The 15,617-nt window shown below is 48.2% G+C and overlaps 2 protein-coding genes across 4 annotated transcripts in view; both read left to right on the top strand.

Annotated features, from left to right (window-relative positions):
* The window catches only part of LOC122542052 (fibrosin-1-like protein), a 30,207-nt gene extending 23,499 nt beyond the window's left edge, over positions 1-6,708 (top strand). The window contains exon 2 of the mRNA XM_043679341.1: positions 6,355-6,708. Within this exon, the coding sequence (XP_043535276.1) occupies positions 6,355-6,708 (354 nt within the window). The remainder of the gene's footprint in view (positions 1-6,354) is intronic.
* A 307-nt stretch (positions 6,709-7,015) lies between these two features.
* Positions 7,016-15,617, top strand: part of nprl3 (NPR3-like, GATOR1 complex subunit) — a 22,723-nt gene continuing 14,121 nt past the window's right edge. Inside the window, exons 1-7 of one of the 3 annotated variants that reach the window (XM_043680076.1) lie at positions 7,021-7,105; positions 8,532-8,570; positions 10,242-10,374; positions 10,687-10,761; positions 11,518-11,671; positions 12,327-12,405; positions 14,868-14,933. In XM_043680076.1, the coding sequence (XP_043536011.1) occupies positions 7,080-7,105; positions 8,532-8,570; positions 10,242-10,374; positions 10,687-10,761; positions 11,518-11,671; positions 12,327-12,405; positions 14,868-14,933 (572 nt within the window). In that variant the 5' untranslated portion in view covers positions 7,021-7,079. Of the gene's footprint in view, positions 7,106-8,531; positions 8,571-10,241; positions 10,375-10,686; positions 10,762-11,517; positions 11,672-12,326; positions 12,406-14,795; positions 14,934-15,617 lie in introns of all 3 variants that reach the window. The other 2 variants (XM_043680074.1, XM_043680075.1) reach the window with 2 other exon arrangements.

Here is a 15,617-nt window from a genome sequence, read left to right as displayed (position 1 = left end):
CAAGTTTCACAACATCTTTCCGATAGAAAGGAGACCAGAGTTGCCTGCAATATTCCAACAGTGGCCTAACCAACATCCTGTACAGCCACAACATGACCTCCCAACTCCTGTACTCAATACTCTGACCGATAAAGGAAAGCATACCAAACGCCGCCTTCACTATCCTATCTACCTGCGACTCCACTTTCAAGGAGCTATGAACCTCCACTCCGAGTCTCTTTGCTCAGCAACACTCCTGAGGACCTTACCATTAAGTGTATAAGGCCTGCCCTGATTTGCCTTTCTAAAATGCAGCACCTCGCGCTTATCTAAATTAAACTCCATCGACCACTCCTAGCCCATTGGCCCATCTGATCAAGATCCAATTATAATCTGAGGTAACCTTCTTCACTGTCCACTACACCTCCAATTTTGGTGTCATCTGCAAACTTACTAACTGTACCTCTTATTTGTTCTCACATCCAAGTCTTTTATAGAACTGATATTTATACAACTCCCAGCTGCAAGTCATGACTCTCTGGGGAGTGACGTTTCTCTTGAATTCCCTGTTGTTTTGGTGGTGTCTTTCTGCAAGTTGATTATCAGTCAGAGGCAGTGGGAAGCCCACGGAGGCGGAGGTCATGGTCAAACTCGCAAAGTACACTTGCCTCAGCGGTACACAGCAGCCACATGGGTTCGGTTAACCATGGATGGCTGGCGGAAGCAGTGACTGAAGTCCCAGCGGAGTGAGACGGCGATTCAAAAACCTCACTCCGCCGCCCGGCATTGCACTCAATGGGGAGGAGGGAGGCGGGCACGTGGGCAGATGATGCTCGGAATGGGCGAGGCAGGCAGAAGGATGGGTGACTGATTGGCCACGTCGGTGAGAGGAAGCTCAGGATTGATGGGCACAGTTAAACAGAGAGTGTGTTGGCTCTGGACCTGACTGCTTGGTTCCTACAGAGTACTGAAGGTCAAGTTGTGGGGAAGAAGCTACCCACGGAGGGAGAAGGGGGATTTGGGTGGGCAGATGATATGGAGACATGGATGGAGGAGCGTGAGAGCAGCGATCAGTGGAGACCATTCAGCCTGACGAACCTTCCCCACCCTTCAACACAATCGTGCCTGATTGGATACCTCAATGTCTCTTCCCCACCCTCTGCCCTGGACACCATTGGTCATGTAAAATTATCCAGCTCTAAACACGCTCAAAAACCGAGCTTCTGCGGCTTCTCTGGGGTAGCAACTTGCACCGATTCACCGTCCTCTGAGAAAGATGGGGCACACACTGGCTCAGTGGTTAGCCCTGCTGCCTCACAGCGCCAGGGACCCGGGTTCGATGGATTGGCTGTGCTAAATTACCCGTAGTGTCCAGGTTAGGTGCGTTGGCCATAGGAAATGCAGGAATGTGTCCAGTCGGGATGATCTTCGGAGGGTCAGTGTGAACTTGTTGGGTCAAATGGCACACTTTGTTTCATGTGGTGCCTGTCAAGTGGGCTACTTTGTCCTGAGTGGTGTTGAGTGTTGTCGGAACCGTTCCCATCCAGGCAAATGGGGAGTTTCCATCACGTTGCTGACTTGTGCCTTGTGGGACAGGTTTTGGTGGTTGGAGGAGATGGGTTACTCGCTGCAGGGTTCCCAGCCTCTGACCTGCTCCTGTCGTACAGTGTGGCTGGTCCAGATCAGTTTGATCTGGTCTTGCTGTTTCAGGTATCTCTTCGTTTACCGTGAGGTCCATATACAGTGCGCCTTCTGTGTCAACACGTCTTGCTGTTTCACGGGACAGCGGGGAGCGAGGATTTTGTCACGATGTGGTGACATAAATGGAAGATTTTATGCAAAATTCCACAACGTACCTGTCTTTAGACTGTGGGTAACACAGCATGCAGACTGAGGCTCTGTACACAACAAATAATCACATTCTAGCTGCAGGCACACAACCAGAACCCATTGACATACACATCCACGAGCTAAAACTCTGACTCCCTTGTAAAACAGCTTCTACACACCTTCAAAGTGAACAAAAAGAAAAATTTGCTGTCCCATTCCTCCTTTCCTCCCCCCCCCAGTCAGAGCAAAACGCTCAGGGACACCTCCTTCATCTGTATTCCACGCCCTGGGGAAAGAGAACGATCACCCAGGTGCACAGAGATATGAGTTCACGGTCTTCTCTCTGGAACAGCAGATTCTTAATGAACTATATCTTCATTTTATAGGGAGGAGCATCCAGATAAGGCAACATACACATTGATTGGGGGACCGTTACAATCAGCGAGTGTCAGTAGTTAAGATTAAGCCATCTGTTGTTACGCAATGAATACCTGGCTTCACCTGATTAGAGTCCTTACAGTGTGGGAACAGGCCCTTCGGCCCAACAAGTCCACACTGACCCTCCGAAGAGCAGCCCACCCAGACACATTTCCCTCTGTGATGAATACTTTTCACTTTGTTAAATTGACCTTACATACTGAATGCTTCCGATCTTGTGAAATGGCTCGACATAATCAATGCTTTTCCACCTTGTGAGCCCACTACCCTTGCCTCCAGCACTCCATTGTGAACTGTAAGATCTGATCTGATCTGCTCTGAGTCATGCTCAGCTGAACCTCTTGTTAAACAAAACTCAAAACTTAACTCTTTCCCTCCACACCTTCTCAAAAACTGGGCAGCCGGGAGATTCTTCACCCTGGCTAGAGTTGCTGCACCTCCCTCTTCGTTCTTTCATTCCGTTACAGGACGTGACGGTCTGTTGGTTCACAGATTACAAAGTCCCTGACCAGTTGCTCAGAAGTCGCAGCCTACAGCCAACTGGTGCAGAGAAATAAAGCTGGCTTTCTCCAGGTGTCTGCGACTTTTTTTGTGTGTCAATATAAATGATTTGGATGTGAACAGAGAGGGTATGGTTAGCAAGTTTGCAGATGGCACCAAAATTGGAGGTGTAGTGGACAGCAAAAAAGTTTATCTCGGAGTACAATGGGATCTTGATCAGTTGGGTCAAGTTTCATTCAGATAAATGCGAGGTGCTGAGTTTTGGAAAGGCAAATCATAGCAGGGCATAGACATTTAATGGTCAGGTCCTGGGGAGTGGTGCTGAACAAAGAGACCTTGGAGTGCAGGTTCATAGCTCCTTGAAAGTGGAGTCGCAGGTGGATAGGATAGTGAAGGCGGCGTTTGGTATGCTTTCCTTTATCGGCCAGAACATTGAGTATAGGAGTTGGGAGGTCATGTTGGGGCTGTACAGGACATTGGTTAGACCACTTTTGGAATGTCTCCCTGCTATAGGAAGGATGTTGTGAAACTTGAAAGGGTTCAGAAAAGATTCACAAGAATGTTGCCAGGGTTGAAAGATTTGAGCTCTAGAGACAGACTGAACAGGCTGGCGCTGTTCTCCCTGGAGCATCGACGGCTGAGGGGTGACCTTATTGAGGTTTATAAAATCATGAGGTGTATCGATAAGATAAATAGACAAAGTCTTTTCCCTGGGGTGGGGGAGTCCAAAACTAGAGGGGCATAGGTTTAGGGTGAGAGGGAAAAGATATAAAAGGGACCTGAGGGACAACTCTTTTACCCAGAGGGTGGTACGTGTGTGGAATGAGCTGCCGGAGGACGTGGTGGAAGCTGGTACAATTACAGCATTGAAAAGGCATCTGGATGGGGACATGAATAGAAAGGGTTTGGAGGGATATGGGCCGGGTGCTGGTAAATGGGACGAGATTCATTTAGGATATCAGGGTCGGCATGTTCGAGTTGGATCGAAGGGTCTGTTTCCACGCCGTCCACCACATTACTCCAGAGGAAAGTCTCATCTTCAGGAAGTCCAATGGCTTCTGGTTAAATCGTTCTTTCCTACGTGTCCGTAGCCAATCACGTCACTGTTGACAAGCATAAGGCCTTTGAAATTGACAACTGGTCGCTGTTCCATCAACCAATCAGCTCCTCCTTGTGAGCTGGTTTTCAATTCACTGCACATCCCGTAGACCCCAGTCGCTTTGCAGTCACCTTGCCCTCACTGAGCGAGCAGCAGCGTAATGAGCGTTTCGAGTACGTGTCAGTAGCTTGCTTTTGGAAAGTGCAGAAATCCCTTCCACACTCTTTGGCTTTCTGGCAGTTCTTTATCCATGTCAGTCCACAGTGGGGAATGCAGCGAAATAACGCAATACGGTAATGCTGTCTGTTATCTTGGATGTTGTGTGGTGATCGACGCATTTGGGATTGTGCCACAAGTCTTTAGCAAGTTGACTCCTGCAGCGTAAATTGCGGTGTCTGCCTGCAGATTGCCGTGTTCTGGGCCCGTCCCCATGACAGACCTTGGCCATGTGTCTGCCTTTTTCACACGTGCAGTGCTATTGAGCAACTCAGTAGTTTCAGTCCTCTTGGAATCAGCGCGGGAGGGAAACTCTCGGTGTTTTCTGCTGTTAGACCCAAGGGTTCTGTCTGAAACTTGACAGTACGACAATTTCTGACGTCGCGTTTCTCCCTTGCTGAAGATGTGAAACTGACAGCCAGGCAGACAGGCCGCTTTCCGTCTCATCTGTGTCTGTTTTGAAGCTTGAAAAATAGGCTGACAATATAGCCCTGTATTGTTATGCTGGCTCTCAATAGGCCACTGGGAGACACAACGCTCAATGTGGAATGTGATGAAGGAGATCAGGGTGGTTTCTATCCAAAATAACAGATACAAGGGAGGGAGTTACAGACTGGAATCTAACGAGGGGTTCGGGGTGGTTTATATACAGAATAACAGACACCCGGGAGGGAGTTACAGACTGGAATCTAACCAAGGGATTCGGGGTGGTTTATATACAGAATAGATTACTTACAGTGTGGAAACAGGCCCTTCGGCCCAACAAGTCCACACCGACCCTCCGAAGCGCACCCATCCAGACCCATTCCCCTACATTTACCTCTGCACCTAACACTACGGGCAATTCAGCGTGGCTAGTTCACCTAACCTGCACATCTTTGGACTGTGGGAGGAAACCGGAGCACCCGGAGGAAACCCACGCAGACACTGGGAGAATGTACAAACTCCACACAGTTGCCTGAGGTGGGAATTGAACTTGGGCCACTGGCGCTGTGAAACAGCAGAGCTAACCACTGAGCCACGGCGCCGTCCCAAAAAGAAATATATGAGAGGTTTGTTCATAAATCTGATAACATTGGGGAAGATGATTTTCTTTAATCTGTTGGTACATGTTTTCAAGCTTTTGTGCATTCTGTCCATTGGAAAAAGGTGGAAGAAGTCTTTTCCGAGGCAGTAGGAAGTGTAGGTAGAGTCAATGGAAGGAAGGCTGGTTTTCATAATGGACTGGGCTGCATTCACAACTCTGTAATTTCTTGTAGTCTTGGGCAGAGCAGTTGCCTTACCAAATTGTGATACATCTGGATAGGGAGTGAGTTACAGACTGGAATCTAATCGAGGGGTTCAGGGGGGTTTATATACAGAATAACAGATATCCGGGAGTGAGTTACAGCATGGAATCTAATCGAGGGGTTCAGGGTGGTTTATATACAGAATAACAGATACCCGGGAGGGAGGTACAGACTGGAATCTAACCGAGGGGTTCAGGGTGGTTTATATACAGAATAACAGATACCCAGGAGGGAGTTACAGACTGGAATCTAATCGAGGGGTTCGGGGTGGTTTATATACAGAATAACAGCTCCTCGGGGAGGGAGTTACAGACAGGAATCTAATCGAGGGGTTCGGGGTGGTTTATATTCAGAATAACAGATACCCCTGAGTGAGTTACAGACAGGAATCTAATCGAGGGGTTCGGGGTGGATTAGTTATTGCAATGCATCTTGTCCATAGTAGATACTGCTGCTGTTCATTGGTGGAGCGAGGGAGTCTTGAGGGTTGTGGGTGGGCAGGGAGAGTCAGCATCTCAGTTAAGCAGGGAGGGGCGGGTGGTCTGCTTTGTCCTGGATGATGTCAAGCTTCTCGAGTGGTGTCGGAGCTTCCCCCTGTCCAAACAACTGCGGAGTATTCCATGACACTCCTGGCTTGTGCCTTGTTGATAGTGAGACAAGCTTCGTAGGGGGGAAATTAGGAGGGGAGTTACTTGCTGCAGGATTCCCAGCCTCTAACCCACTTGAGCCACACAGCGGAGTGGTGCCTTGGTCTGGAGAGCTATCACTCTCACCTTACCTCTGGAGTTGAGTTGCTTTGACCATGTTCGAGCCCAGGCTGGAGTGAGGTCCTGATTATTCACATCGGTCACGGAGTTGAGCTAGGATACCAATCCTATGCATGTTTGTTCTCAGAAAGTTTAGAATGTGCGGAAACTGGCCGAGCATATCTCCTATTGTCACTCGTTATCCATTCCCTTTCGTTCTCTCCCTCCCGCTCCCCTCCAATGCTTTCCCCGTCAGAAGGAGGCGCTGCCAAAGGCTCCCGAGCGAGCGGACAGCCAGCGCAAGCGGCTGGAGAAGAGGAAACCCGAGGAGACCAGGCCGAGCTCGCCGGGCGAGGGCCCAAGGAGGGCCGGCAGCTCCGACAGGGAACAGAACCGGCACAATGGTGACCGGGATCTCCAGAACTCACCGCCCACCAAAAAGGTCAGTTCTCCCTGGCTCAGTGAGCCTCTGTTTCTGACTGGGACATACACCCGGGAGGGAGTTACAGACTGGAATCTAATCACTGACCCTCAGGCCGTGTGGCACTCCCTCGGCACTGGTCCTCAGGCCGTGTGGCACTCCCTCGGCACTGGTCCTCAGGCCGTGTGATACCCCCTCGGCACTGGCCCTCAGGCCGTGTGATACCCCCTCGGCACTGACCCTCAGGCCGTGCAATGCTCCCTCAGCAGTGACCCTTAGGCTGTGCAGCCCTCTGTTGGCATGGACCTTCAGGTAGTGCAGCGCTCCCTTTTTGCTGATCCTTGGCCGATGTGACACTGCACTGGGGTGTTTTGCTTAGATGTCTAAGGTGACTTTTGAGCCAAGAAACTTTCTAACTGAGTCAAGAATGTAGCCCACTGACCCATGGTAAACATCTTGTGCTGGAGTGCTTTCACTTTGAGTTTGTAATGCATAGCATTCTCTTATTTCCCACAGGCAAGCCGAGCAGTCCTTATGCATTACATAGCACGGTTGAGAGTATGGAAGACCAGGATGGAGACTCGAGGTGAGTGAAAGAGCCAAAGGGAAACGTTCAGGTGGCCATCCATGCTCACAGCCTGGCTGCAAATGTCATTCTGTATCCACTCATGCACAAAGCGGGGAGAGTGTGGAATAATACTCTGTGCAAAGTCTTTAGTGTCCCCTTCCCACAGCCTTCCACCACGTGCTGAGGGCAGCCTAGGTTTCAGCAGGGATTCTCCCCTTCAAATGGGGAAGGTTATTAGAGTCATAAAGCACAGAAATAGACCCTTTGGTCCAATTCATCCGTGCTGATCAGGTTTCCTAAACTAAACTAGTCCCATTTGCCGGTATTTTGCCCATATCCTTCTATACCTTTCCTATTCATATACCTGTCCAAATGTCTTTTTAAATGTTGCAGCTGTCCCTGCATCTACCACTTCCTCTGGCAGTTCATTCCATATGTGAACTATCCTTTGTGTGAGAAAATTACCCCTCAGGTCCGTTTAAATCTTTCTCTTCTCACCTTAAAATTATGACCCCTAGTTTTGAACTTCCCAACCCTAGGGATAATTGATGATCAAAATCAAGTAAGTACAGAGAAACCCTCTCCACTGGCATAAGAAAAAATAAAATGCTGGAAAAACTCAGCAGGTTTGGCAGCATCTGTGGAGAGAGAAACAGAGTTAATGTCACGAGTCTGAAAGGACTGTTCTTCAGAATCTCCCACTAGCAGGAGGGTAAGTCAACTCAAGTGAAGGGAAACACTGAAAGAACCAGTGTGGAGGAGTATGTTGAAAGTGTTTTTTGACACTGAGTTGTTGTAATCTGGAACACATTGCCTGAAAGTTGTAGTGGATGCAGGTTCAATAGTAACACTCACCAGGTTTAGAGAAAGTGGAGGATCAGATGAGTGTTTCATCTCGTGATCTGAGACAGCTAGAGACTTGGGCACGGGCTGAGTGAACAGCATCTGAAATGGATGGAGAACAATGCAGTTCGAAAGGGCATTGTTGGTTCCAGAAACAAAGTGGACCACATTCTCTCTGTGCTCTGCATCGGGACACTGTCAGTTTCTGGTAACACATGAGGCTGTTTTCATCAGCTTAGTATTGGTCCCCCAGACTTTGGACCCTGAAAACTGTTCATAAGCACTACTTGATTCCCTGCATCCCACACCCCACCTTGTCACTGATACCAACTCCCCTCGCATCAGCCTGGCTTCTACTAATGATTTCACCCATCCCTTAGTTAGCAATCTGCTCTATGTGCAGGTATGAAAGAATTAGTGGTTTTTCTCAAGACCATTTGTTTTCCATCCATAAAGAAAACGTTGAAAGCTGAAGCCTTCTAGGGGGAAAAACCCAAAATGGCACCTGAAAATTTCCCAAACGTTGTTTTGTTTTTCTGTTCTCTACTGTTTCGATTTGTTTTCCTGTCTGTTTTGTTTCTGACCATGTTGCCCCTTTCAGAGAACCGTCTCCTCTCACTGACGAAGAGTTGGTAGCCGGGTAAGGAGTTGTCCCTCTCATCTCTTTCCCTTCCTACCTCCCCTCCCCACAATGTCTCTCTACTCACTATTTTTCTTTCCCCCACTAGCAAACTCTCTCTCATGCTCTGTCTGTCTTATGTTCTCTCCCTTTTTCTCAGTCCCCTCTTTGCTTTCTCTTCACTTTTTCTCCCACTCTCTGCGTGTGTGCACTCGTTGGCTCTGTACCCTACATCTCTTCTCTCCCTCTCTCTTTTGCATTTCTCTCCTGTCTATACTCTCTTACTTTCCCTCTGTTTATCCCCACCTATTTTCTCTCTCTTTATCTCCCCTCGTCTTCACAGTCTCTTTTGTTCTCCCCCCCCCTTGTTTTCATCTCTCCATGTCTTCACTCTTGTTGACCCTGGAGTGGGGAGGGTGGCTGGCTTCCTTTTGAGTGCTCACAAACCAGCCGACAAACACCGAACAGGGGCAGAAAATCTCTCCTATGGACATGTTCTTTCTTATCCCATCTCCATATGCAAAGAGGGAGACCTCGCGCACCAATCCAGGCAGACTTGAAAGTCCATCCAAACGTCTGGGACCTCTCAATTTCTGGAATATTTTACAAATGGCAGCATTGGGAGAAATAAGGCTGGATAAGGGGTTAAAGAGCAAGTACATTGGAAATGACATATACTGTAATCCCCAGACTCCACTTTGTCTAAATCCCTCAATTCGATACTAGTCTGTAACTCAGTCCCGGGTATCTGTTATTCGTAATATAAACCACCCTGAAACCCTCAATTAGATTCCAATCTGTCACTCACTCCCAGGAAACAATTATTCTATATATAAATCATCTACAAACCCTTCGATTAGATTCCAGTCTGTAACTCACTCCCAGGGGTCTGTTATTCCAATATAAATCACCCTGAAACCCTCAATTAGACTCTAGTCTGTAACTCCCTCCTGGGTATGTTATTCTAATATAAACCATCCCGAAGCCCTCAATTAGATTCCTGTCTGTAACTCCCTCTTGGGTATCTGTTATTCTAATATAAACCACCCCGAAACCCTTGATTAGATTCCAGTCTGTAACTCATTCTCAGGTATCTGTTATTCTGTATATAAACCATCTGGAGCCCCTTAATTAGATTCCAGAATGTAACTCCCTCCCAGATATCTGTTAGTCTATACATAAACCACCCCGAACCCCTCGATTAGATTCCAGTCTGTAACTCCCTCCCAGATATGTTAATCTATACATAAATCACCCCGAACCTGTAGGTTAGATTCTAGTCCCCATCTCTCTCCATTGCTGTACTCTAATTTTTTATATCTGTCTTTCACACTGCATTGGAACAAAGTCTGTGAAAATCTGCGTGTGTCTTTCCCCTTGTTCTGTCCTGCCATTCAGATTCACACCTCTTTCAGCTTGTTTGCTATCACACGATGTGTCGGGTCCAATCTCCGCGTTGCCTTGTTTGACCGGAATAATTTCCGGACCTTGCCTGCCTTCTGAACCCCCCATAATTGGGGTCGCGTGCAATTTGACAAAACCAGCATCGCACTTTGTGTCTGTATTTGAGCGTGTGGGTCCGATTAGCCTTGGCCTTTTGAGGGTGGGGAATTGTTTGGAGTTGGCCGCTGTGCCAAGCTTTGCTGCCCGTCGGGTCACTCACTCGCATGCTCCTTTGTCTTGTCATTCGAGGTTCTCCGATGTTATCCTGGCCACCATCCTGGCGACCAAGTCGGAAATGTGCGGCAAGAAATTTGAGTTGAAGATTGACAATGTCCGTTTCGTTGGCCACCCGACTTTGCTGCAGCACCCACTTGGACTCCAGGTAAGGAGACCCTAACCCCCCCCACCTCCGAACATTCTCAAATCACGTCCCTTCACACTACATTCGGCTGCTCACATCCCCAACACCATGAGTCTCTTCCCCTTTCAAAATACCTAACGTTCTGATCACATTTCTATCTGCCTGACTTAATATTTTTCCGTACTGGCTTGTCTGATGCTGTGTCCGTAATATTGCTTGACCCCCTACAGTGCAGATGCGGGACCACTCCTCCCAACTGGTCTCACCCTGGAGTACCACCTTCTGCCTTGACAATTCACACAGATCGTCTCCTCATCCTCTTGTCTCTTCCAGGTTTCCAAGTTGGACCCGTCTCCAAAACGGGAGATGCCGACCATGATTCTGTTCAACGTGGTGTTTGCTTTACGGGTATGGCTCCAGCGTTGGCACGGTGTGGGGAGAGAAAGTGGGGGGTGGTTCACTTGTGAGGTTAACCAGGCTAAGGGATTTTTTCTCATGAGCACTGCCTTTTCTTTCCCTGTTCCTGCCTCGCACCAATTTGCAGATGGCCCATCTCTTCAAAAATGTAGATACTCACGTTTTTTGGCTGGAAATGTATCTGCCATTTTTCACATAGATCCTTTCTGTGGTGGTTTGGGGATTGGACAGGTAGATCCCCCCCAACCCCGACAAAGTCTCCATCAGTTGCTGGTCACTGACTTGAAGAATGTAGAAAGCAGAGCCTTTGGTCAAAATCTCTCCCATGGGGGTGCTGGGGCCTTCTGACATTCACAAGTCTGGCATGAATGAGGCTCAAACCCATCATCTCCTGACTTGAGGGTGGCTTTGCCATCTGCGTGCAATGCCTGGCCTGTGCACTAGTTGTCAGTGATTGTACCTACAGCTGTCTGGGGGCTATAATACTCTTTCCTAAATCTCTCTCTCTCTCTTCCTTTTAATATACTCCTCTCTAGGTTATTGATCTGAGTCTAATTATGTGAATAATTATTGCATAGCATCCTAGGGGGCATTTTAGTATGTTCAAGGAGTTGTCTGAATATAAATTCCACTGGTGGTACGGGCAAATTTGTCTCCAACATTCTTCAGGTCAGGAGCTGTGAATATTTGGACATGCTGTTGTCCTCTGGGGCTGATTAATACCACAGCTTTCTCAACTGCTGACAGGCAAACGCTGACCCCTCAGTTATCAGCTGCATGCACAACCTCTCGCGGCGGATTGCCATTGTCCTGCAACATGAGGAACAACGTTGCCAGTACCTGACCCAGGAGGCCAAGCTGATGCTAGCCATTCAGGACGAGGTTTCCACCATGTCGGAGAGTGAGTCTGCCGTGTGCCAAGAGTGAAAACTCAGTCATATCAATTCCCACCTCTCTCTCTCTCTCTCTCTCTCTCTTTTTTCCCCTCTCTCTTGACCCCCTTCTCCCCTCACATCTGACCCTCCCTCCATCTCTCCCCCTCATCCCTCCCTGTTATCGAATTTCCATCCTGTCTGCATGAACGCATGCTCTCTGCCATCAGTCCTGAAGGGACCGGGCTCACATTTTGAAGTTTGTGTTCCCTTGTGTTAACGTCAACAGCAGAGCTGCTGATAGTTCTGCAGTCGACTGATCTGCGCAGGAAGGCAGACTGACTGTGCACACAGGCAGAATGTTTCAAACTATATAGTGACTACATCGCTGTCCATGTCTGTTGCTTGGAGCCAAACTGATTTCAAGGGTTTGTTTGATCTGTGTGATTGGTGAAGCACAGGTGTCTGCAATGTGAGTCCGTCTGTCAGCATTTGGGCCCTGTCAGTAATCTGTTGTGTTCTCGTTTTGTTTTTGGGTTTGCTCATCTTCATCACACGCTGTGGCGTGAGGTCTGTCCTGAGGTGGGTTTTTATCGCTGTACACCCACCGTGGACTTGCTGCCTGTGCGGGGGTGGGGAGCAAAGGTGGTGACAGTGGGATCACTCTTTGCCATTCCTCCTCAGGTGATGGCTCCCAGTCACCGTTCCATCACATCCTTCCCAAGTGCAAGTTGGCCTCCGATCTGAAGAAAGCCTTTGACAGGTGAGTGCCGGAGATCCCCAGACATTGACCTTGCTTTTCCTAGGGAAAAGCATCATATACCACAACCCCTCACTCTCTTACTTTGCTTATGGGTTTAGCGAGACAAAGAAATATTGCTCAAGCAGCTTCCAACTTTATCCTTTTATCCCTGTAATCCTACTTTAAGACTAAAAGAGACTCCGGTTTCCTTGTAGTCATGCAAAGTCAGAAGCCACATGATACCAGGTTATATTCCAACAAGTTTATTTGAAATCAGAAACTTTCAGAGCATTGACTCTTCACCTGAAGGAGTACAACCTGGTGTTGTGTGACTTCTGACTTTGTCCAGAGCTGGAAATGTGTTGCTGGAAAAGCGCAGCAGGTCAGGCAGCATCCAGGGAACAGGAGAATCGACGTTTCGGGCATAAGCCCTTCTTCAGGCTTATGCCCGAAACGTCGATTCTCCTGTTCCCTGGATGCTGCCTGAACTGCTGCGCTTTTCCAGCAACACATTTCCAGCTCTGATCTCCAGCATCTGCAGACCTCACTTTCTCCTTCTGACTTTGTCCACCCCAGTTCAATCCTGTCACCTCCAAATCAAGGCTTTATCCATGTACCCATGGGAGGTCTACTTATCAAAGATAGGACACAACTCAAGCGATCCTAACAATGGTTTCCCATCAAAAGGTTACACATTTACACATCTAGCAGTGTTCACATCATCTACATTCCAGGTTAGTACACAGGACTCCTTTATCTCACATCTTCTAACTGTTGGTATGTACTTGTGATTATCAGAACACCTCTATTCTGTCTTTTCTTCCCTTTCAGCCTGGCTGCAGGCCTTGACAGCATTAAGTACATACCTTCCCAAGTCCCCACCTTTTGATGCTAGTGGTCACCTTTAAAAATGGCTTGCTGGGCTGGTGCTGAAGGACCCAGAGATCGAATAGAATTTGGCTGACTGAGCCAGTTCCCCACAGTTGAACCACAGAACAGTACAGCACAAGAATAGGTCCTTTGACTTGTCTGTTCAAGGCAGCCACAGCTGATCATCCTCTTTTTAATACTTTTTGCCTGGGGTGGCATGGTGGCTCAGTGGTTAGCACTGCTGCCTCACAGTGCCAGCGACCTGAGTTCAATTCCAACCTCTGGCGACTGTCTGGAGTTTGCACATTCTTTCCATATCTGTATGGGTTACCTCTGACAGTCCAAAGATGTGCAGGCTAGGGTGGATTGGCCATGATAAATTGCATATGGTGTCCATGGGTGTGCAAGTTAGGTGGGTTAGTCCTGGAAAATGCAAGGTTACAGGGATAGGCTCAGGGGCTGGGTGTCTGTGGGATGCTGTTCACATGAGCTGTATGTATCCGATGGCCCAAATGGCCTGTTCCACACTGCAGGGATTTAATGATTCTATACCCTTACATTCCACTTATGTTCTTGACGTTTATAATCTGTCAAGCATTCCTCTAAACTGGAAAGTTAGGCTGTTTCTCTGGAATGCTGGCCCAGCAACTGGACCACTCTGCCACCATCTGGAGAGTTGCCACCATTAAACCAGCTTTTACTTCCTAATTATGTGACTGAATTTAAATTTCACCAGCTGCAATGGTGGGATTTGACTCCCTATCCCTACAGCAGCAGTCTGAGGCTCTGGATTGCACGTCCTGTGGGGTTGCTACTACTCCATTGTCTGCGGAATTAGCAATGGACTGACTCTTCCACCCTCTCTTTCACAATCTCAACACCCTCCAAAGAATGTTAGCAAACAAAGAAGTAGTTCATTTTCTTTTACTTCACATTGCCAGTGTAGTAACGTAGGAAATTTGGCAGCTAATATATGTACATTATTTATGTAAAGTGCATAACAAGCTGTCACAAAGAGCTGCATGATGACGGAGCCAATCTTTTTGTTCTTGTGATGTTACTTGAGCACTATTGGCAACAGAGTTGTTGGGGGGGAGGAGGTGATCGGAGTGTGCAGTCTGAAGCAGGAGAGACTTTCCCCACCCTTGGACCTGCATCGTACCTGGTTGTGGATGTGTGGCCACCCAAAAGTGTGGATGGGCTTCATATTTAATCTTTCACACCAAGAGATGGCACTTCTGACTGCGGCGCTCCCTCGGCGCTGGCCCTCCGACAGTGCGGCGCTCCCTCGGCGCTGGCCCTCCGACAGTGCGGCGCTCAGCTGCACTGGTTGCTGACTGCCTTTGTGATTATGCACTGCACTTCTTTGGAGTGGACCTTAAAACCAGGGTTATCCTCATCTCAGGTGGCAGGAAGTTTTACTGAGTCAAGGGGACACCATTAGGCTAGGTCTAATGGTGAATACTTGCACCACTGTCTGGTTAATATTTCAATGTCTCTTATCTGCCTGACACTGACTCCCATGACCTACTCTCTCTCAGTCTTTGCACCACAGGTGTGGTCCACCTGCATATCAATAATTGGCTGGAGCTCAGCTTCTGCCTTCCTCACAGGATCCACCGGCTGGGCCCTGACTACATCCCTCCCGATGCCATCGAGCGGAGCCTTAAAGCTATCCGGTAAGTCACAATGTTCCTTCTCTCTGTCTCTCTCTCTTTCTCTCTCTCTTTTTCTCTGTCTCTTTTTCTCTCCTTTTTTCTCTCCTCTCCTTTTTTTCTCTCCTCTCCTTTTTTTCTCTCCTCTCCTTTTTTTCTCTCTCTCTTTTTTCTCTCTCTCTTTTTTTCTCTCGTTTTCTCTCTCTCGCTCTCGCGCTCGCTCTCGCTCTCTCTCTCTGCAATGCACACTCCACTAGAGCCCCATATTCGGCAATTCTCCAGCAGCCAGCACATTTCAGAGTCTGTGGAGCTGTAAAAGATTGGTGAGATAGGTGGGAGGAAGGTGAGTCGCGGCATCAAAATTCTGATCCTGTGTAGAGAGGGGGAATGCTGACCAAGAGAAAATAAAGAGGAGTGTGCAGTGAGCAAAAGACCAAACGTTGGAGAGGTTTCATTTTAAAGGCTGCTTTGAATCCATGCGTTGTAATTAACTCTCCATTAAAGAACTAGAGGCAGAGATGGGTGAGGAGAACATTTTTGCATTGTTCTGATATGGAGTGTGCTGTCAGGATGGTGGATGCAAATTCAGCACGAACTTTCAAAGTAGTGGGGGGGGTATCAGAGAAAGACTCGGAGGGGAGAAGGTAGAGAAGTGGAACTGATGGCTCATTCAAAGAGCCGTCACGCATCAGACATGATGTGTTGGAT

This window comes from Chiloscyllium plagiosum, chromosome 39, assembly GCF_004010195.1.
Source record: "Chiloscyllium plagiosum isolate BGI_BamShark_2017 chromosome 39, ASM401019v2, whole genome shotgun sequence".
Lineage (NCBI taxonomy): Eukaryota > Metazoa > Chordata > Chondrichthyes > Orectolobiformes > Hemiscylliidae > Chiloscyllium > Chiloscyllium plagiosum.
The sequence above is the reverse complement of the archived record's forward strand: the minus strand, read 5'-3'. Positions and strand labels throughout refer to the sequence as shown.